Source organism: Pinus tabuliformis, chromosome Q (assembly GCF_031772625.1).
Source record: "Pinus tabuliformis cultivar Carrire ecotype Pingquan chromosome Q, CPIR1, whole genome shotgun sequence".
Classification (NCBI taxonomy): Eukaryota; Viridiplantae; Streptophyta; class Pinopsida; order Pinales; family Pinaceae; genus Pinus; species Pinus tabuliformis.
Window position 1 is genome coordinate 546,122,524 of NC_142296.1, and position 23,930 is coordinate 546,146,453.

General features: G+C 38.5%; 1 protein-coding gene across 2 annotated transcripts in view; it reads left to right on the top strand.

Moving 5' to 3' along the window:
- Nucleotides 1-205: 205 nt before the first annotated feature.
- Nucleotides 206-23,930, top strand: part of EMB2804 (tubulin folding cofactor B) — a 287,364-nt gene continuing 263,639 nt past the window's right edge. Inside the window, exons 1-3 of one of the 2 annotated variants that reach the window (XM_089384839.1) lie at nt 206-410; nt 505-572; nt 748-857. In XM_089384839.1, coding sequence (XP_089240965.1) covers nt 756-857 — 102 coding nt within the window. In that variant the 5' untranslated portion in view covers nt 206-410; nt 505-572; nt 748-755. Of the gene's footprint in view, nt 411-447; nt 573-747; nt 858-23,930 lie in introns of both variants that reach the window. The other variant, XM_089384838.1, reaches the window with a different exon arrangement.

Genomic DNA, 23,930 nt, shown 5'->3' on the forward strand with positions numbered 1-23,930 from the left:
CCCTCGAGCAAATGCTAAATGGAGACCTCGCTTTGTGAAAACAATTCTCTTTTCTATAATCTTCTACAAAAATATCCTACATAATTTTGTCATGAATTAGTTGGATGGGATCTACCATTTGAATTGACACATCACGATGTTTCTCGACTATCTTAAATATAGCGAGTGGTCACTCCGATCCATTGGCCAATCTAACGAAGTAGAGTCCCCACTTTTTTCAGGAATTTGAATGCGGTGGACGCTAAACCAATTAGTCGATGCATAAAATGATTTGAATGTTTTGCATTTAGAATTAGACCCTCAACAAACCAGCTAAAATTACGAAGTGTGACTCGATCGGGTTACCTTTCAACTTTAATTTGTAGTTCTCTGCTTCCTTTCTGTTCAGAAAGGTTTTCATTCGCCAAACGGTAATGAATTTTTAAAGCAGTGCTTTGTGAATCGTAGGGAAGGTACTTTCAAGTCCTAAACAGGCATTTAATCCATATGTATATTGATTCTTAGACGCCTCGAAGTTCTGGCACCTTCAGATCGATATTGATTTCTGGTGATTTAATAGTGACACATCGCAGGTATTTATTCGAATGCAATCTCCATCAACTTCTGCATAGTTACATTCCAGAGGAATAATTTATTCTGTGTGTTTTTTTCTACACTGATTTTAGTTATAGGAAAATGCATTAGTTGGTATCCTCATGTTGGTTTGGTTTGTTTTACTGATGTACGATTGCATATAATTACTGCCAGAGCAACGGATGGCCTCTGTCCTGCAGAATGTGCCCGATGACACAGTCCTTCTTCATGTCACTCATTCTAATCTCAAGCATCATTTTAGCGAGCTAAGGTTTTCTCTTCATGTGGGTATCTCTATCCCCCTTTGTCTTCAAGCTCCCTTAGTAATCGGGTTTCTGTACTATTTGAATTTATTGGTTTGGCTGTTCATGTGTGGCAGTTGTTTAAAGTGCATATTGTCAAATCCACCTTGAAGTTTTCCATGAATGACCTAATGCATGCTATTATAATTTAGGTCATGTGTATATCATTTTGGGAAGCTTGAGCTGAGCATAGCTGTCTTTTCTTGCCCTACTGTAGAGCAAAAGCCTATTCTCTTGTTCTTTAAGTGTAAAATATGATCTTTATTTATTTTTCCTACTATTCTATGATGTTCATAGACGGACTGTTTTATTTTTTATTTGTGAAATCCTATTTTATTAGAGTCAGCTATAGTCGATGCCATGCCCATCATCTTCTGTTCATTGGAGAGGTTTCTTTTGCGATGTGCTAGTGGGCTCAAATAACCTTGTCATGGTATAAAGGACCAACAGCAAATGTAGAAGATATAATCTCCACTGTGATATAACTCATCGGTTTAACTTTCTGATATGGTTTTTGATCTCGAGTTTCATGCTGATTAAGCACACCCACGTTCTCATTGTGGCTTGGGAGGATAGCACTAGCCACTTAACAAATTTTCGATCATCAGGGTTTATTTGCTTATGGTTTTCTTTATAGTGTTCACAGGGATCATTTAGCAATCATTGTCCATCAGCCATGCAGTTGTCAGATGTGATCATCCGATTGTTCCACTCTAGTTTCTTTTCCTGCTCTACTGTTGAGCAAAAGTTCATTTATTCTGAGTATAGAATTAGAAAATTGAAAGAACTACCTTTTCAAGGAGAGCGGCAAGTCACATTTTTTGGATGAAGTCATTGGAATTGTGTTAATTTTCCACGAAATTCTGCAACTACTTAGTGAATAACTGAAAATTAATGCAATTGCAAACTTTCTTTCACAGAGATACAGAATTTCTTAACTGATAAGCAGCAGAATCTGAACACGGAGATAAAACAAAGTCACACAAATTAACACAATTATTTATTGGGAAACCCAACTGGGAAAACCCTCTTCTTTGCTGTAGTATTTATTGATAAACTTGAGCAATGGAATCTCTTACAAGGCAATCTGAGAACAAACTTGTTCTCTGCTGTACTAGCTTAAAACACCCCGCAAAACTTGCTTGACTCCTGCTCCTAAACTTTGCACACCAGCAGCTCTATATCCTAGTGCACTAGGGCCTATATCTGTGCACACAAAAACTCCTATTTTGTAGTGCAGCAGGCTCCTATTTTTGTGCGCACCAGGTCTCCTATTATATAGGATGCAGCTCCTAAACTTTTGCACAAGTCTGCTCACCAATCCAGTGTGTGCTTGCTCCTCAAGGCTACACACACCACAAGCAAAGATCTCTCTCACTAACTCGTGAGCTTGCTTTGTCTTACAACCTTGTGCACAAACAATTGTTTAACTTGTTCATTTCGTCCTTCCTTTATAGATTCTGTCCACTCTATAATAGGCAAGTTACAAATTTGGAAGTTGAGTTGTCACTGATTAGTTAACTAAGTTGAATTGGTTCTCTTCTCCAATCATCAGTTGGAGTTATAACTCGTCCTCCTTCAGTCAAGGACTGAAGTTCGCAACTCTTCCTTTTCTAAATTTGAACTGCCATCTATCTTGTAGTTAACCGAAGAAGACTCCTCTTTAACTGGAGCTCCAACTCAATGCATGAACACGTGATGATTATTCCCATGAAGTAGAAATTAACTCACCACAATTGAAGTCTATCTTCTGAGGACAATTCGAGGTCTTTTTGGTCAAGGCACACACACTAGAGAAGACCTTCTCTCACTACACTTTTCAACACTCCCTTTTAGCGAGGAAGGTATTTTTGGAGGAACCTTGCCCACCTGGATTTGTCTTCAACACTACCACATTCTTTGTTGCTGTAGCTGCTCCCTCTGAACTAGAAGATTTCCGTGCTTCCTGCTTTGGAATCTGATTTGAAGACATGTTCTCTCCAACCATGCTCTGTGAGTCTATCACCTTAGTCATAAGTGCCCTGTACCCTGTGTACCTTTGTGGCTGCTTCCTTTGTCTAAAAGACTAAATGTGGTACTAGGAGATCCAATTCTCTTCTAGTCCTCCCCAAACAAATCTTCTTCCCACTTGGCTTGAACTGTCCCTATACTGGGAGTCATTGACTGAGTGGTTGCTTCCACTTGCCCTGGGCTCTGCTCCTCATCATCCTGCTGGTCAGCCCAACTGCCAACTAGCCAAGACTCAAACGAAGATACTGGCTAAGGTTCCATCTTGAGTAGCTTCTTCATAGGTGCTCTAATCTGCTCTTGCTCTAAGGACTCCCTCAGAGCTCTGCTTTCCTTAACCATCACTTTTCTACTCTGTGCACTTCCCGCCTTGCTGCTGAAGGTTGTGCCTGTCTCTACCTGAAACTTGTAGAGATTCTTCATCCTCACACCTATTTGCTTCTTACATCTAGAAGCTAAGTGCTTGAGGTAGGCCTTACCTTTGCTGAAGATGACATCGTAACCCTTGTCCTTAAGGGTAGCCACTGAAACAAGATTCTGCTTTAGTCCTAGGACATAGAGGACATCTCTGAGATGAAGATGATTACTTGACTCCCTCTGAAAACTGACAACACCAACTCCTCTAGCTGCATACATGCCATCAGCTCCTAGCTCAATTTGAAACTACATGTCCTTCTCCTTTAGGTGGCAAAAATTCTTCTTGTTCCCAGTCATGTGGAAGGATGCTCCAAAATCAATATACCATACATTGCTTATTTGCTGAGCTTACCTTGCTAGCTATTAATGAGAAATATTCTCGAAATGTGGGCAAAAAACACATCTACCTCTGCTAATGCAACTACATGATCCTTACTGGACTCCTTCCGATTAAGACACTTAGTGGCATAGTGTCTGAACTCATGGTAATGGAAGCACTTGATCTTGCTTAGATCCTTCTCTTTCTTCTCGCTCCTCTGACTAGACTCAGCCTCTCCTTGGCCCTCCCTGCCTTTGCCCTTGCTACCTTTGCTTGCCAGGGCAAGGGTTTCCTCGTCAGAGCTTCTCTACCAGTTCTTGTGCTTCTCTCGATCAATGTTGCACGAAGCGCCCCCCCCGGTTCCAAGCCCCAAAGCGCGTCCCATACGGAAGCGCCTAGGAAGCTTGGTCGGAAGCGGCGCTTTCGAATTCGGAAGCGTCGCTTCCTGGAAATTTGGAAGCGCTGTACGGAAGCGCCGAAGCGCGCTTCGTACGGCGCTTCGGGCGTTGGAAGCGTGGCGCTTCGGAGGAGGAAGCGTACGCTTCCAGAAAAGCTTCCGGAAAAGCGTTTAGAAAATCGTTTTTTTTCAATTTTTTTTTTTAAAATTTTAGGTGAGTTTGCTTGTTGGGGGTGGGTCCACCTTGGGTTAGGGTGACGAATGAAGGCAAAAAAAATATAAATATAGCAGATGCTCCCTCATGGTAATGTTAAATTCTTAAAGTAAAAGTGACATTCTCCTTTATTTTTCATTTTCATCCTTTTACTTAAATTTTTAACATTACCATGAAATGACTCAGGATGATTGAGAGTGGTTCCAGCCTCATTGGACTTCATATGGAGAAAATATAATTTCATATCCTATTCAAAATTCAGCAGACTTAACAGTTTTCAGGAATTCAGGATCAATGGGATTGTGGCATTGAATTAGATTATATCAAGTATGAAGGTATGCGATTAGCATTTAATCAAGAGCACCAAGCCCTATATGTACCCTAGTGTTGGTGGTGTTAATTGTTGAACTCCTTTGTCATGCGGCACGCCCTTAGCAAAAAGTTACCTTTCAATCAAGTCAAAATCATCGATCAAACATGTTAAGCTTTTTCTACCATATTTTAAGTCTTGAATTAGGTAGTTTGATCAAAATTGGGCAATGTTGACTAATATCCCTAGACAATCGAGGTAGAGGCAAAGGCTAGACAAGAGGAGAAGAATCTAGATTCTAGATCATTAATGTACAATGGATGTTATATCTATCTTGATTTATGCAAAAATATGCATGTTTTCATGTCTTCTACAATTAATTTGGTATTTGGGATGTTTGTTTTGAGTATAAATGCAAAATATATATATATATATATATATATATATATATATATATATATATATATATATATATATAGCAGACGCTTCCGCGGACGCTTCGCTTCCTAGATTTTTGGAAAATGACGCTTCGGCGTCCCCGCTTCCAAAAAACGCTTCCGCTTCGCTTCCGCTTCGTGCAACATTGCTCTCGATCTCTTCTTGAACACAATCACTCCGTTGCCTTTCACTGTAGAAAATTGTGCTCAAGCTGTTGCCCAACCCAGCTACAGCTTTGCATTTGCATTTATCTTCAAAACAAAGAACTACTTTACCATTTAGTCTTCTAGTTGATAGAGGAAATAAATGAGCAAGCACACACCATAAATTTTAACCCATGAACACAATTATTTTTGACCAACTGACCCTGGAAAAACCCACAAGGGGAAAACCAGTCTTCAAGGAGGACCTTATTTGCTTCTAGAGAAATTTCTTACAACATTAAATGTACAAGAAAATCAACTTATCTCTTCCCTTGAAGAAGCATCTCATAGGTTCTTTTTACACTTTCTTAGACTGATATTTTTACGCCCACAGTCTACCCTCCTCAGCAAAAGAATTGGCCTCTTAACAACTCCTTAAGTCTAGAAATTTCACCACAGAACAGTCCACTCTCTGCTCTTGGAACTCTGATATACACAGTTGGTAAAACGCACAACTGAAGCAGACTTCTCATCACTTACCCACACGCTGAATCACACTCATAAATAAACTTGAGATACTTGCTAAACATGCTCAGTATTGGCCTCGAACTGTACACTGAAACATGCTCAGAAACGGCCCGAAATATCTGCCGAACAAACCCTGAAAAGCATGGACTGCATGAGACTGACTGAAGGATAAATCTAAGCTGCTGTTAACTGGTTGTACGAGTCTCAGACCTTGGATAACCTTGACCTGTGCACAGAAGTCTACAGTGGCTGCTCCCTTGAGATTCAAACCCCTCCAAAGACTTAAACTCGGCCCTAAGAAAAAATGGGAGTTGCTAGTGGTAATGGTCTTGTTCTTTGCTGTAGAAATGCTTCACACACAAATTATCTTCCTCATCTAGCAGCCTCGAGCTTCCTTGACCAACTCCTTTTCTTGACTGACTCGAGCTTCTCCTTGGTGCCTCCTATGCTCTCCTCATTTCCTTGAGAGAAGAATGAATGAGAAAATCCTTTTCCATTTCCTTTTGTCTTTCTTTTGAGAGGGAAACCTAACCCTAGAGATTTAATGGCTGAGATTAAATCTCAACCTATGTTGCAGGAAACATAGGGCAAGGGGGCGTTTCCTTACGGAAAGGAGTACGAAACGCTGAAATGCGTGTGGTACGGCCCTTAAACGCGTTTCAGGCCATCCTGCCACGTTTCACGAAACTAAAACGTGGCCAGTACGGCCTGAAACGCGTTTTAGGGCCGTACGACTCACGTTTCAGCTTTTTACTTGTGTTTTTTTTAATTAGTTTTCTAATTTATCTTTAGGTTATCCTAGTGACTTGTAGTTGCTTCTAGTAAAAGTGATATTCTCCTTTATTTTTCATTTTCATCCTTTTACTTAAATTTTTAACATTACCATGAAATGACTCAAGATGTTTGAGAGTGGTTTCACCCTCATTGGATTTCATATGGAGAAAGTAGAATTTTAGATCTCACTCAAAATCCAGCAGGCTTATCTGTTTTTCAGGATTTCAAGATTGGGGGGATTGCAATGTTTCCATTGGATTTTATCATGTACTAGGGTATGGAACTTGTATTTAATCAAGAGAACCAAGCCCTCTATGCAGGGGAGACTCCCAATCATGAAGAGCATGTAGGGTACTAGGGTATGAAACTTGTATTTAATCAAGAGCACTAAGGTCGTTCGACTATGTAGGAGGAGACTCCCAATCAAGCACGAGACAAGAAATTAGAAATTTCTCGTGACTGATTTTGGATATTTCTATTTTCATTATGTGATCATTCATGAGTAAATGTGATGTAAATTTAAAGACTTATAGTTTATGCATTGACAATTGACAATTTTATCATAATGTAATAAATTAGAATGTATCATATATGCTTTATGATTGCACATATTTCTTAAATGCCCTAATATATATATATATATATTCGCGTTTCCCCGTTTCCAAAATTTGGGGAGGTCGCGTTTCGTATTGGTTCCCGTTTCGGAAACTCGTACCCATTTCCCCGTTTCGTGCAACCTAGATCTCAACTCATTAGATCAAAGGTAGAGATCAAATCCCCCACTTGACCCCTTTCTCATGTTGACCCCCTCACTTACAAGACTCTTAGGCACCTTTTTAATGCTACGCACCTTGTGCACTTTTTCTCTCATAAAGTGACTTTTAAAACATAAAAGTCACTTTAATAATATAAAGTGCACTTTAGTTTTTTTCACATGAAGTAACTTTATAACCCATGTGACTTTATAACCCAGCAGGTTCTTCTGCAACTTCGACCTACCCAACAGATTCTTCTGCAACTTCGACCTGCCTAGTAGATTCTTCTGGAACTTTGACTTGCCCAACAAATTCTTCTGGAACTTCAACTTGCCCAACAATTTTTTTTGGAACTTTGATTTGCCCAACAAATTCTTCTGCAACTTCGACCCAACAATTTCTTCCTAGCACTTCGATTTGCCCAACAACTGTAGAAACCCTAGCATGAGAGAGAGAGAGAGAAGCCCAAAACTTTGATCTTGTTCTTCTTGTTCTTTTTCATCCTTTTCCAACTACATTCTTGAGGTGATCAAACTTGCTTGAGTGTGTCCAAATGAGGTCGAGTTCCTTCTTATTTATAGGCTTTTGAGGGGTAGGAATTGCTATCTCTAAGTCGATTTGTCCCTTCATGTAGGCCGATTTGATCTTTGCACTATGACGAGGTCTTGGAGGGTCTTTTGACTCAAATAATTTTTCTTTATAATATGTAACATGCCCAAAAGGGTCTTTCATACATGACAATGACTCAATTGACTTGTAGACTCAATGACAAGCCCTAGAAGCACTCAATGGATGCTTGACCTAAAAATAAATTTCTCTTGAGCATGAAACTCATGCCTCAAGAATAGCAATAATAAATTTATTTTTCTCATTACATCAAATAGATAAAATCATAATTACAAATGTCATTATGAAGACCGAACCTAGTTACATATTTCAACAAAACATGGGGAAACATGTCCCTAGTGTGGGGAGCATGTTTCCCAAAACGGGTCATTTGGATGCCCCCCCCTGAGAGGGGGAATGTTTGGGTAGCCCCACTTGATTTTTTGTCCATAAAGGCTAAAGATTAAAATAAAAATTAAAATGCAAAAGCAAAAAACATAAACTTATTATAAACCTAACATACCTTTATTTCACATTGAAATCAATGCATACAATTTTTCATTTATGAATTAATGTGTTTCATTTTTGAATTTGAATATGCATCATGTTTATATCATTTACAAATTTTAAGTTCATATTTTATTGTTTACTATTTAGTATTTACATTGCACAATGATGAATTTGCACTGGATGAATTGTTATTATTGGAATTTTATCATGATTATTTTTTATTTTTACAATTTTAGAGACGAAGACCTATTACTTATCATTTTAGCGGGGTTACTAAGGTCCTAACAACCCACTATGATTGGCACACACAGGATGAGGGCCCACTATCACCTTGTTCCAAATCCTCACTCTTTAAGCCTGACATCCTTCGAAAAAGCTACGTGTAAGATATTGTTTATGAATAATCCAATTTTTTTCCTTAATTTTTTTGAGTTTGGCCGAGTGTTTAGTAAGGCATTTCTTCAAACAGTTGTTAGACACATGGCTGTAGGTGCACTTAGTTAAGTTTTAATTCTAATGAGTAAACATAGTACTAGAGTTGCGGGGGAGCGCCCCCCCCCCCCCACCGAACCCACTCCCAATCCGCGCTCCGGGCAGGAGTGGCTCGGGAGCGATAAAAAAATTTGCGCTTCCTGCCAAAACAGGGAGGGACTTCGGGAGCGTCGCTCCCGTCGCTCCATGAGCAAAAATTAAAGCTTGGGAGCGATCGCTCCCGTCGCTCTAGGAGCAAAAATTAAAGCTCGGGAGCGATCACTCCCGATTGCTTCCGGGCTTTAATTTTCGCTCCCGGAGTGATGCGCATTGCTGCAGGGAGCGAAAAGCGCGCAAAAAAATTTTTGTTTTAATTGTTTTTTTTGGTTTTATAAGTGCTTGGGGGGCATTTTTAGTTCATTGTGACTTGAAAGAGTTGGAGGAGAGCCAAGGAGATTGTGCAAAGGAGCGAGGAGGAGCGAGGAGCGAGCGCCGAGGAGCAAGCCTGCAAGGAGGTTAGTAACTTAGTAATTTAGTAGGTTAGTAAAGTTATAACTTATTTCTAGATTCTAGAATGATGAATGATGAATCTAAATAAATAAAATTAATAAATAGTAAATAGTAAAACTAAATACATTTTTATTTTTCTCATTCCCATTAGATTTTGCAGATTCAAAACTACAAATTTCAAACATCATGGACCTGGTTATATTTCTTGGCATTTTCTTCTTTTTGGTCCCTTTTCTGGTTATTATGGTGCTGGAGAGTAGGAAAAGGAGGGGTCAAAATGAAGAGGGGGATGAAGAAGGGGGACAGTGGATTTGATGAAAACCTCGGTGAGGAGGAGCTGGAGGAGGGTGAACTTGACTCCCAAAAAACTAAACAAGACCAAACTCCATTGTGGAAATATGTTAACAGACCTGAAGCAGGGAAAGGGGGTGGAACCATTAAATTTCATTGCCCCCATTGCAACAATAATTACACAAGTTCATACACCCGTGCCAGAAAACACCTTTGCGGGAAAAGGCCATGGGATGGAGATAAACAAATAGGAATCAAAACTTGTGCAGTTGTGTCAGCAGCAGATAGAGCCAAATACATAAGGGAAGAGGAGGAAGCCCAATACAAATCTAAAAAATCAAGGGGTTTCTTTGAACCAAGCTCACAATCACAAGCACAAAGAACTCCTTCAGCATCCTCCCAAGGCAGTGGATATGGAGGCATAGGGTCACCAGCTTTAAGGCGTAGAACCATATCACATTTCCTTGATGAGGGGTGTAGGAATGATGTGGATTCAAAAGTTTATGGGTTTCTCTATGCATGTGGGATACCATTCAATGTTCTTCGCTCACCTTATTGGCACGAAATGGTTTCTGCCATAAATGATGCCCCTAAAGGATACAAGAGCCCTGGGTATGACAAGGCAAGAACCGTTGGACTTGATCATGAAAAAGCAAAAATATCACATTCTTTGAATAGAATGACAAGTTCTTGGACTGACCATGGGGTGTCCATTGTATTTGATGGATAGAGAAATGTAAAAGGCAAGCCATTGATAAATGTTCTTGCTGTGTCTGTTAGTGGTGCCATCTTTCTAAATGCATATGATTACTCAGAGAAGTTCAAGACCAGCATCAACATTGCAGAAGCATTACTTGCAACAATTGACTGTATTGGGCCATACAATGTCATCCAAGTCATCACTGATAATGCTCCTAATTGTAAGGCAGCAGGAGCAATTATTGAGGATAAATACCCCAACATATTTTGGTCTGGGTGCTTGGTTCACACATTGAACCTTTTGATGCATGATGTTGTTAAGAACAAAAATGAACAATACAAATGGATTGGTGATTTGTACAAGAAAGACAAACAAATGATAAAATTTATTACAAATCATGGCAATACCCATGGCCTTTTCCGTAGTCACTCAAGATTGGAGTTGTTGAAGATTGCGAGGACTAGATTTGGTAGCTATTACCTCACCTTTAGGCGCCTTTTGAAGGTAAGAGAGTCATTGGCTAGCATGGTATCAAGTCCACACTGGCAGGTATTAAAGGAAAGGGCTACAAATGCAGTTGACAGGCGAGGTTTTGAACTGGTGGAGGAGGCCGCTCTTGATGGTATGTTTTGGTCAAGTGTGAGGCAAGTATTGGAATTCACCAAGCCCATTTATCACATGATTCGGTTTGCAGATACAGATAAACCAGTGATTGGCGAGGTGTATGAGCAGATGGATACCATGTTGGGGCAAATAAAAGATATTGTTCATAACAATGATCCCGACTTGTACAAACTGATTCACGATTGTGTGTGTGTATGGTGGGATAAACTTAATCTTCCACTACATTGCTTGGCATATATCCTTACGCCAAAATACTACTCTACATCTTGGTTGGGCCAACCTGCACCAGGGGGTGGGGTTAGGATCAAACCCCATTTAGATGAAGAGGTAACTAGAGGATATTTGGATGCATTAGAAAAGTTGATACCTAATAGGGAGGAATGTGCAGCTGTGCGCCTTGAAATAGGTAGATACTTTAGTGGCACTGGTTTGTTTGGTACCTTCCATGCAATGGAAGACAGAGACAGATTTGATTCTCTCACATGGTGGGAAACATATGGCTGCCAGGGACTTTCGCCAAAATTGGCAAAAAAAGTTCTATCACAGGTTGTAAATACTTCTTCTGCAGAGAGGTGTTGGAACACCTACAGCTTCATACATAATGTGAAAAGAAACAGACTCAATGAAAATTGGGCAGAAAGCTTGGTTTATGTGCACTACAACTTGAGGTTGTTGAGTCATTACTGTGATCGGGCTTATGAGGATCCAACATATACAATTTGGGACAACCACCCAGAGGATGACAATTTGGTGGATGGCACTATACATCTTGAAGAACTAGAAGAGGAACTTATAAGGGATGAAGATGAAGCAGTTGTGGCAACCATGCCACCTCCACCATCCAGTAGCAGTGCTCGAGCTCCGAGCCTTGTTCCTTTGCTGTCTCCACCTCCATCTACAGCCTCACGTGGAGGGCATGTGCCTTCTAGTTCTGGTTGTCGGTCTGTGCGGGAGACTCCTAGAAGACCACCACGACCTGCACATACAGGAGACTCTCGTGGCAAGGGCCACATGTAGACTTACAGTTTACTTCTCTTTTCTAGTTTCTATTAGTTTTCATAATTTTTGAGTCTTGAGTCCTTGACTCTTGACTTTTGACTCTTTCATATCATAATGATATTTTCTGTAAACAATATATGACTGTGACAATGAAAGTTTGAAGTTTGAAGTTGGCAATTATAACTCATTGGTAATGATTGTGAATTATGAATATGATGCTTCGTGAAGGACTAAAGTTGTTTCATTTCATTTCATTATTCATAATTCATTTTATAACATTTCATTTCATGTTAACGGTTAGAACTTAGAAATATCTAAGATATTATTTCTTGTAATGGTTAAACTTAGCTTACAAGTACAACTTTGGTGATCAATGACGATAAATGTTATATATTGAATTTTCAATTTTGAAAGCTTGAAGTTGAAACTTTAAGATTGAATTTGATGAATCATGATTCACGAGACTCAGTATGTTGCAGTTGTAATATGTATGTTACTAACTTGTGGACATGGTTGATGAAAATTATAACTTCTAGATGATTGATGTGATATGGTTCAATGATCAATCTATGTTTTTTTATATTTTTTATATCTAATTCATCATTCTACATGTTTTTGTTGACATATATGTGTCAAAATATAAATATATATATATATATATATATATATATATATATATATATATATATATATATATATATATTATATTTTTAAAAAATCGCTCCGGGATTCGCTACCAAACTGGGAGCTTCTGAAAATGTCGCTCCCGCTCCCTGCTTTCGCTCCCGCTCCCTGCTTTCGCTCTGCTTCCAAGTAACACTGCATAGTACTGAGAAAATGCTTCTAAACTCATCCATGGAACAATGTATTATTAATACTTAACCCATAAAAAGGTACACCACTGATATACACTATATGTCATAAGGCACTATGCATCAGTGAAATATGGCTCAAAATTACCAGCGGTGCATATTTAATTTCTGAACTGATATATGGACTGAATAATACACAGAAACAAGAACCTGGGAATTTATTTTAGCAATATGGTGCTACAGGACTCTTTCTTTGTGACAACAGTTCAATCCTTCATCAACAGGTGTACTCAGCCAGCAATAATAGAAGGTACTCAACCCCAGTTAGCAGATGGAACTCATCCTTGAAAGGTACCAGATTTGGCCAACAATATACTAGAACTCGATCCCCAATAAAGACTAACCTCAGCTCCCACTAAACGTAGACCACTTGGCTCTCTTTTTGCAATGATAAACTCAATCTCTTGTGTATGAATCAATATTACCAGACTCGGAATCGGCAATAAATCGGCGAGGCAAAAGAGCGAAGAGTTTTAATTGGATCGGGAAAAAATCAGCAAAAAATCGTTGAATTCATTAAATAAAAATATACACATATATTGAATTAAAAAAAACATTTTTCATTAATATTGGGTAAAGGCATGTCCAAACAATGCATAATATCAATAGATGTCCAAAATATCATGAATAAATAAGTATCTCATATATGTTATGAGTCCAAACATGATCCAAAGCACTGAGTCTTGAGTCCTTAGAAGCATATGCTTCTAAAAGTTTACAAAAAAGTTAAAAACTGCATACTAATCAGAAAAAAATCAGCAACTAAGAGTCTAAGACTCTTAAGAGTGAGAACTAGAAGCGATTCCTTCCACTCCTTCGCTTGCTTGACTCTCAAAGTTCTCCAAGTCATGAAGGCTTAAAAGAGGAGGCTCATCTAATTGAACCCAGTCTGCCGCATTTGTAGCTTGCAAATCTATCTCTTCAAGGTCAATTGGTGAATGATCCATGCCTGTCATTATCATGAGACATTGAAATGTGAATTAAAATTTCACTTTGAAGTTTGAACTTTAAACTTTAAAGTATGAACTAGATTATGAAACCTTCAAATTCAAGCTCTCGAATCTCACCTTGTATTTGTTTGTTGCGAAGTCGTAGATTGTAATGGACAAATACAAGGTCATTCAAGCGTTTTTGTGTCAATCGGTTGCGCTTCTTAGAATGTATTTTCTCAAACATGCTCCAGTTGCGTTCACAACCTGAAGCACTGCATGCTTGGTTTAAGATTCGAATGGCAAATCTCTTCAAATCTGGCGTATCACTACCAAAGTTTTGCCACCAAAGACCTAGCAAGTGGTAAGGGTTTGTGAGTAGAAGACTAGAAGTACTAAATTAGTAAATTGTAAAAACTTAAAAAGAAAAGAAAATTTAATAAAGCATTTAACATACAAAATAAAGTTTAAACAAATTTAATGAATTGATGAAGCCTTCAAGCTGGGTACCTGGCAACATCTTAGACCTTTGTCTTATAGCACTGGTATAGGCAAACAATTTAGATGGTGCCCTATAATCTTGTAGTTGGGAAAAGACACGACTTTGTTGTTCTGGATCAGGGAAGCACCTTTCCACGCATGTCATAAGTCCTCTGCCAACCTCCCCATCCTCATTAAATTTGCTCTTATCATAAAAATATTGTGGGTTTAAGAAGTACCCAGCAGCATGTAAGGGGGAATGCAATTGCCTATCCCAACGTGCATCTATAATGTCCCAAAGAGGCATATACTTTGTCTCATCATCCCCATATCTTCTTTTGATGGCCTCCTTTGCGAGATGCATCGCCTCATAAATGTAACCCATAGCGGGTTTGTCACCATCAACCATCCTGAAAGTTCAAGCATTCAAATTTAAAGAAATATGAAACATTGTAAATAAAAAGAAGCTTGAAATGAAATTTAAAAAATGAAAAAGTTAAAAGACTTGAAGTACCTGAGAACTCTAACAAGGGACTCTGTCACAGCAATAATCTCTTCGGCATCTTTCCAGAAGCCATCATTAAACACAAGTGCAGCAATTTCGATGCCTTCAAGGGTCTTGGAATGTTTAGATCCCATCCACTCAGGTCCCAAGAACATCCTCTTCAGATTTATCTTTTGCTCAACCACAGATTGCAAAGATATGAAATTTGTTGCAAATCTAGTCACTGCAGGTCGAACAATTTCTTTACCTTCAGTGTATATTCTCATAGTGTTTAGGACAATAGTGTGGTTGTATAGGTATTTGGTTATGGATTTTGCCTTCTCCACAACCTCATGTATCCAATGAAGCTTACCAATGTCCTCAAGCATTAAATCTATGCAATGGGCAGCACAAGAGGTCCAAAAAATAGTGGGGTGCCTCATCTCAAAAAGTCTACCAGCAGCCATATACTTAGCTGCATTATCGGTGAAAATTTGTACAACATGTTCTTCTCCCACTTCTTGAACGACTTCCTCCATCATTTCACAGATAAGTTGGGCAGTCTTAACCTTGTCTGAAGCATCCACTGATTTGAGAAACATTGTGCCTGCGGGACAAGATACAAGGAAATTTATTAAAGTTCTATTCCTCTGATCTGTCCATCCATCACTCATGATGGTGCACCTTGTTTCTACCCATGATGAATGAAACTCAGCTAGCACAAGCATGACATCTTCGACACTCTCTAACAACATATCTGTCCTAAGGCTCTCTGATGTAGGGGCTTTGAACCCTGGACCTGCAACAATAATTGCATCAATCATAGCTTGCCAATAAGGACTTCTGGCACAGTGGAAAGGTATGTCAGAATAGTACCAAAAGCTAGCAATGGCCTTCCTTGCCTGGCTATAGATATTTTTTCTCCAGCCAATGCCATCCAAGGTAGGTTGGGAACCGGGTTTTGTGCGGGGAGCAAAAAAGGTGTTTATGTTTCCACCTCCAGTGTTGAAGGAAGGAGTTAAAGGACTCGCATGGCTTTGAGTTTGACTTGGCCTTGGAGGCATGTGTGGAAAACTTGGGAACGACATTGAGGATTCAACAGATTGAGGTGACATGGGGCTAGTGGCAGAAAAATTATCAACTCCAACAGTTCCTATTTCAGTATTTTGCTTTGCTTTCTTGGCATTATGCTGCTCTAAAATATCAAGGGCCAAGGCTGCTTGGTATTTGACATTGTCGTCAACCTTGCCGCAAAGACCTATATCATGGCCAGGTATTTGTGCAAGGTGGAACTTGAATCTATAAATGCCTCCACTACATTCCTTTTTGCAAAATTTACAAAGGAGCTTGGATTTTTCGGGAATCTTGTCACAATAAGCCCAAGCAAAGTCCAACTCTCTCGGCATTGTTGTTGCTTTGAACTTGTGTTTAATTTGTGGCTTCTGTTAAGATTTGGAGTCGTGGCTTCTATTTAATTTGTGGCTCCTGTGAAAGACAACAAAAAATCAAATTTAAAAATGATCCAAAAATTTAAAATATGCTAGAAATTTAAAAAATTAAATGAAGACAGATGTCAGTAAAGTTGTAAACATATAGAAATGTTGCCTTTCAATAAAAGCAGAACCCTGTGCTTGGAATCTGGATTATTTCTCTCTCTAGTGTACTTGTGCTGGGGTTTATTTTTCTCTGTAGGGCTGCACCTCTTTTGGCTGCCCTACTGTTGTTTAACAGTTAACTCTTTCTTCGGTCATGGATGAGAGCATTAGTAGTTCAAATATAAGGCAGATTCAAGAAGACATGGTCAACATAAGGGCCAGACCATGATTTATGTGAAGATGAAGGGACTTCTGCTGAACATACTGAGTTCCAACTTCCAACTGTCAACCTGAACAGAGAGTGTTTACCTAGGAAAGTAGGGCACCTCCAATCCAGAGAAGGAATTTTGATAATATTAAGTTCTCAGCTCTGAGATCCAATTTCTGTTGTTTTGATAGTTTTTCGACATAGGGAATTGCATATATCAAGAGGGGAACAAACTTTCTGTATATAATATATATGACGTTTGAAAGAGCTTTTCTCAATGCATTCTCACGCCCGTCACAGTTCATGGTCACTTATAATTTTACATCCTAAAGCACATTAAAAATTAAATGGGGAACATTGATGTTTTAGGCTTTTAGCCATATTAAATGTTAATCAACAACTTCAAAACTATGCTAAGTCTCCTTTCATGTTTTAACAAATCTACCACTCGGTCATACTTCAGTCTTCTAGACTCTATATGTTAAGTTTATAATATATATGTTAAAACTTAAAACTTAATATGTCAAGTCACTGTCAATACCGAATACGTAACCGTTCAAACTTCACGCAGGTTACCTCGGTCCTCAAGGCTGAAGGCGGCTCACGCAGGTACTCAGCAATCCGGCTCTGCGGCGTCGAATGCGGCTCTACGGACTCGGGACTATGAATAAAATGACTGTAACTCGGCCCCTTTTCCACAGAGATAGCAGTCCCGTGCAAGGTTGTTTGTATAGTCTTCTAAACCGGCAGCAGGTCGACCCCTTTTCTTAATACTCAACCTACACAAAAGACTGTATATTTATATCAGTCCACTCAGCCAACAGACCAGGGAGTTCATGGTCACTACAACAGGTATAAACTCGGCATAATATGATGACAACTTAGCCAGTGAATTGTGACCCTTTCCAGCAACTCGTGCAGCATACTAGGATGAATTCGGGCCTCTAAAATAACTGGACTCGGCCCGACTTTAACACTCAGCTCTCAGCTAGCAAGGAAGGTATACTTGGCCAGCAAAGAGAGATGCGCCCAGCCTCTTGGTATGGTAACCTCAGCGTGAAATGAGAAAGAAATTCAGCGCCAATCGACAGTGAGAAAGTTAGAAACAATGAAACAGCGCTATCACGTAACTGATATAGTTATAAACGCCTTACCGCCACAATCCGAAACCCAAAACCCGATAAAAAAAACTGGCGGGACTCGCCAAAAAAACGCAGAATCGGCTAAATCGCCAGACTCGCGAGTCAAACTCGCGTTGACCACGAGTCAAACTCGGTCAACGCGAGTTGACTCGCAGAGTTTCCAATCGGATCTTTTCGCCGCCGAGCCGAGTATGACTCGTGATTAATCGCCAAAGTCGGCGATTCCTGTTTCATTGGTATGAATGATCTCTGTCCAACGTAGCAACACTTCCCAGCCAACTCGACCCACAAAATAGTGACTTGGCCTTCAATACAAGATAAAACTCGTCCCCCCAACCCAACTTTGTCTCAACCTTCAATACATAGCTCAGATTCAGCCAAATGAAGAGGAATGCGACCTTGTAATGCAATAGAACTCAACCTCTTGGAATCTTAGAAGACAACCCCTTTAGCAAAGATATTTCGACCCTCTTTTCTTGGCAACTCGTCCTCATATTTTTGCCTGGGAAGCTTGGCGTCTTCTTGGATATTCTCAACCTGTCAAATATATGTGAAAAATTCAATATTAGAAGATAAAATCAATTGATAGAGTCTTTTACCTCCATTATCCTTTGAAAATCTTCTTCTCCTTGGTAACACAATGGTGAAATCTAAGTGATTTTGCTCTCTAAATCAATTGGGGTGTATAGTTTCAACATCGAAGCTAGCGATGGCGGCTAGGGTTTCTAAAACACTTAGCTCTTCTCTAAAAGATTTCCAAAAATCCCTTCTTCTTCAAATGACAAATGATAGAATGAGGAGAGACTCCTCACTTTTCTTTTTTATAACTTAGTGGCCACTTTTGCCACCATTTTACCTTTTTAATTTTATAAAGTCACTTTAGCAACTTTTCACTTTATAAATTGAAGGTTATTTTTCATTAGCCTAGGATATCACCCCTTTTTCACCCCTCTAACAATTATAATGTTTTTCCTAGGCGAATCACATTCGCTTTGTTAAATTTTTTCCCTACCTTAGCCTATGAGAACTTTATTAGGCTAGCAGAACCCTGTCTTATGCCTCCTAAGCAGTTGGGGACATTACAATCCTCCCTGCCCAAGATTGCTTGCCCTGAAGCAACTTTAGCTCTGGATGTTTGAGCACCTATTCACCCTCTCAGGTACCATATTCAACAGGTAAATCCTTCCACTTCACTAGGTATTGCTTAAAGGTTCTATTGCTCAACCTTTGCTCCCTTGTTTCTAGAATCTCCTCTAGAACCATAATTAGTTCTCCTTTCTCGTCTAATGGTGGGAGCTTAGTGGGAGTGACTACATGCTGCTTTGTTGTCGCCTAAGATGTACACCTAGACGTGGGAAAAGTTTTCAACTCTACAAGGTATAGTTTTTATGGCGCAACGCTAAGACAAGGGGTTATCACCTGTTCCCTACTCACTCCATTTAAGCTCTCCCCTAGGCAAGCTATGGGGTGTAGTCCCTAAAGGATGGAAAACTTGTTGAAACAACAAGTGTAGGTGATCTAAGGCAAGGAAATTACCTCTCTAGATATCTTGAATTAAGATTTGGCAAGTGTATTTATTATTGAGCAATGTGAGTGTTAAAGGTAGATTCAATTAGATCAATATGACACTTGGTGAGATGAAAAATGAGAGACCGATGCTTTAATAACAATGCTCAAATGTACATATAACACTTGCACAATAAAGAAATGAGACCTCAAGTCACTAGAGATTAAAAACAATTAGAGGTAAGCTTGCAAGATAAATAAAACTTGAACTTCAAGTAAAGATGTTATTCAAGAGACGAGTGTAATAATGTAAAACTTGCAAGTATAGAATGAGCTCACAATTCCAATTACAATAATCAATTGAAATGCAAAAAGACGATGTTAGATGAGTCAATGCAAGATCTATCTATGTGACATGCAAGACCTTGGTTAATTTTAATTATATGCCTAAACTAAGGTGAAGGCATTCTCCACAATTATCAAAATTTGTCTTAGAACAAGTTTGTTGGGAGAAGTGTTGGGGAAGGAGGCTAAGGCCTCATTAATGATACCTACCCAGGGCTTCTAGCAACCCAAGTGCCTCCGTTCCTACAAGGGACTCAACCACAAGAGAACTGCAAGGTCACTCATTTTAACTGTTGTTTAAGGGTCAAGCTTCTCAAATTGAATAATGAAGAAGGTTGTCCTAAACTTTCTATCAACCAAGATTATGCTTGGAAGTAAATTTTAAGATGCAAGTCTAGATCTAGGACGCAGATGCAAATGCAAATGCTTCAATGACATTCAATAACACGATGCTTCAAAGGAAATGCCAATCCACTTATCAAGATTTATGATAATCACTTAGAACACAAGATTATTAGCTTATAACAATGATTCAATGATTCAATGAAGCAAATTTAAGATTACTCAATGAAACAATAGAAATGAAAGAGATGATAATTAGATCTCAATGTTAGAAACAATAGCTCAAATGCCTTTAGTTAATAGTGCTCCTTAAGATGTTCTTCACTTATATTATATTATGACAGTTGAAACAAGTGAGAATTATATGATGAAAGCACAAGTAAATGATGGCAAATGATATAGCTAACAAGAAGATAAAATAATGACAACTATAAATCTAGAATGCAAATGAATTTAAGATAGATGATTTCACAAATGCAAATAGATCAAGTAGCCAAGTTAGTGACAAGAGCAATTAGAAGAAAATGACGAAGAAGAGATGCAACTCAAAAGATTAGATCTAAGCTATGATGACAATGAAACTCCAACTAATCAAATGAGAGCAAGAAAAGAGGTTAGTAATCAGATCTAAGACTAATGCAAAGAGAAGCTAAGCTAAGAAGATGAGAGATCCTCCCCTGTAAATAAGGAGGAATACCATGGGATTGAATCCCAAGCTCCCTTCAAGAACAATATCACTTTTATTATTAATATTAGAATGGAAGAAGAAACCCTTTAGACAGTGAGAAGGGCTTTTCAAATCTTGAGGAGATTTACAAAATGAATAGAACCTTACAACAACCAATCTTTCCTAAAGCCTCAATAGATCAAAGAAGAAGCTGCAAGTCAATAAATGATAAAATTTTAATGGAAAATGACTTTTTCTAAGCCTCTAATAGCCCATGACTTTGATGAAGATAAATCTCAAAAGCTCTCGACCTTGCAAGGAGAAAGGTTAGAAATTTTAAATAAATTTTGTAAAATTTATATGATGAATTTGCAATTTTTTAAAGCCTTTAACCTCTTAAAAAGTTTCAATGACCCCCCAAGTGAATAAGCTTAAGATCAGAGAAGGGTTTGCGACCCTTCTTGAGCCCTCGACTAGGAGAAGGACGCCTCCCAAAGCCCATGAATTTCCTCCAAAAAATAGTCTCAAAGGATTAACTTTCCAATGCCAAATTCCTTGTCAAAATTTGATGGAGAAACCCTTCAAAATAAAATGACTTTCTCTACAAATATTCCAAGGGTTAGTCACTTGACACCAAGAGCAAAATAAAGCCCTAAAAGGCTTGCGACTATGTGAAATAGGTGCCAAAAAGCATGTGGCTAGGCTAAAAAATGCTCAATAAAATTCCACAAACCACAAAATCAAATTTTTAAATTAAAATCCTTCTTTAAAAGAGGCTAGAGAGGCCTCTAGGCTTGCGGTTTTGAAGAGAGAGGGTTTGAATGCTAGACGACCCTCAAAAAAGTGATTTGTTGCACTGAAACCCTAGCCGTCTAGGCTAGGTGAGGGTTTAGCCTTCAAAAAAATTGGTTTCCCCTTTGATCTTTGAGACAAATTCACTCGCAAAACAAATCCAAAAGGAACCCTTGTCCTTCTCTTCAAATCTGCAAGGAAACAAGAAAAAATAAAAACTCCAAATCGATATATACACAATGAGCAAAATATATACAAGATCTATTTACAAGTTTACAAGAGCTAATTTAAGGAGTATAATTCCTTTGATTAACAAATAATGGCTCTCAATAGCAGATCTATTCAATTAAAGCAAAAATAGATATAGAGAAATATATGAGATAAATAATTTTAGATGAGTAACAGCCAAGAAACTTTGCAAAATAAATCATTAGATAAGTCTCTGAAACCGACCAAGGCAAAAGTTTCTTCAATTCCTATGTCTTGGGAGTTGGTTGCTCCAACCAAAGACATCCCCTAATGCCCAAGATTTGAATCATAGATGATCTCTACACACCTAAAATTAAATTGTTAGATCACAAGGGGTCATATAACAAAATAAACCCAAAAGCTCTAGAGATACCTGCGAGATCGATTAAATTTAAAATGCTTTTCTGACCCAAGAAATAATGCAAGATACCTATGCAAAAAGTTAGTCCACAATTAGCTAGCAAAATAACAAGTATTGAATTTAAACCCAGTAGAGCATTAAGAACAATATTCGAAAAGTATCTACCATAGAAAATAGAAGAGGAACACCACTATGAATTGACCCCACAGACTTCTTTATTATCCCTGAAAAGGTATTATAGACCAGCAGAGCTTGACTTAGAGATCGATTACAAATTTCATGATTAATACAATGAGGAGCAAGAGCTTCCTTATATAGAAAATGAGAGAGCTAGAACCCTCCAAGTGGAAAAAACGACTAGCTTGACTTGATCCATGGCTAGATGCTTCCAAAAAAATTCGATTACTTGATTTTGCTGCACAGATCTAGAGGAAAAAACCGTTGGCCTTGATGGATGGGCTGGATGGACCATTCTTTTACTTTGGAGTGGTTTTGGACCAATGGAATGCTTTCAAAAATATTTTCCTCGAAATTTCTTCATTTAAAATAACCATCAGACCAAAAAATTCGATTTCCTTGAAAAATATTATTTGTATTGATTTTTAATGTACCTTGGACAAGTGGTATCCCATGGGTTAGTCTCTACCTAGGGAAAAGTATCCAAAATAATTCTTTTCTTAAGTGTGACTTTATAAAGTGAAAGTGACTTTCTAAGTGGTAAAGTCAATGTTAAATTATAAAGTGAAAAGTGACTTTAGACATAAAGTACAATGTGGGTATTTTATTTAATGGGTGAGTTAAAAAATAGAAAATGAGAATTAAATACACATTTATTCTCATCCCTTGATCTAAATGAATTTGAACCATTAGATCTTAGGGTTGTCCAAAAGTCATTTAGGGAAACAAAAGGGGGAAAAAGAGAGACTACAATTCAATCTTCATGAGCAGATTGGAGAAAGGAGGCTGAGAGCTGGAGAAAATTTTTGAAGTAGAAATTTGTTGCAGCAAGTTGCAGGAGTGATTTCTGGGCAAAGCAGGGCATGGAAATCAAGGTTTAGAAGACAACAGAAGGTACAATACAAACAACATTGAACGCTGTGAGCTGCACACCATTCGAGAGAAGTTTTGATTTTTTTTTTTTTTTGAAAAAAAGTCCGTACAGCTCGTACAGGACAATCCGTGCAGTCGTATTTGTACAGTACATATTTTTAGCTTCAAGTGGGCATGGAAATCGAGGCAAAGTGAGCATGGTTTTCAAGGAGTTTTGGGCTGAAGAGATAAGTTGTATTTTGCTGTTTTGTTTTGTCTGCAAATGTATTTTTCCTAAACTTGAAAGATAAATAAATTTGAAGAGCTTTCTAATAGGTTTTCCCCGGAAAGATTGAAGGGGTTTTGCATGGGTCTAAGTTGACCAAAAACCTGTGTGTATTTTTATGTGTGTTGCTGGTATGGTTATGTCCATATTTATTTTCAGCATGTGTTGACAGTCCCATGTGTTTTAATCTGAAAAGTTCATTTCCAAAATTCTATATGTTGAATGTATGTTTATGGGAAAGGGCATTTGACGGAATGGGAGTGATAAGGTGAAATTAAAACCAGGTTGGGATTGTTGTAAACTTTTTTTAGTCATCAAATTTCAACATGGTATCAGAGGTACAAGCTGAAAATTGCAGTTTGAACAACACACAGTAGTTTGGGACAGCAAGCAGTGGTTTGGACAATGAACTGAATTTTTGGACAACAAACTGAATTTTTGGACAACAAACTCAATTTGGACGTAGACTAAACTTTTGGGACAGCAAGGTGAAATTTCACACAGACTGAACTTTTGGGACCTCAAGGTGTGCTGGAAAGTTCATTTCTCCATTTTCTTGGTTTTGTAAATTTTGGACAGCAGTCATGACCATGTTCTTAAGGATAGAGGACAGACTGGCTGGGATATCCAACTATGCCATTTGGAAGGACAAAATTCAGACAGTGTTCAAGGAGGCAACAGTTTGGGACATAGTGCGGCGAGTGGATGTACCTCCCACTGCTGCAGATGAACTTGCTAAATTCACAAAAAATAAT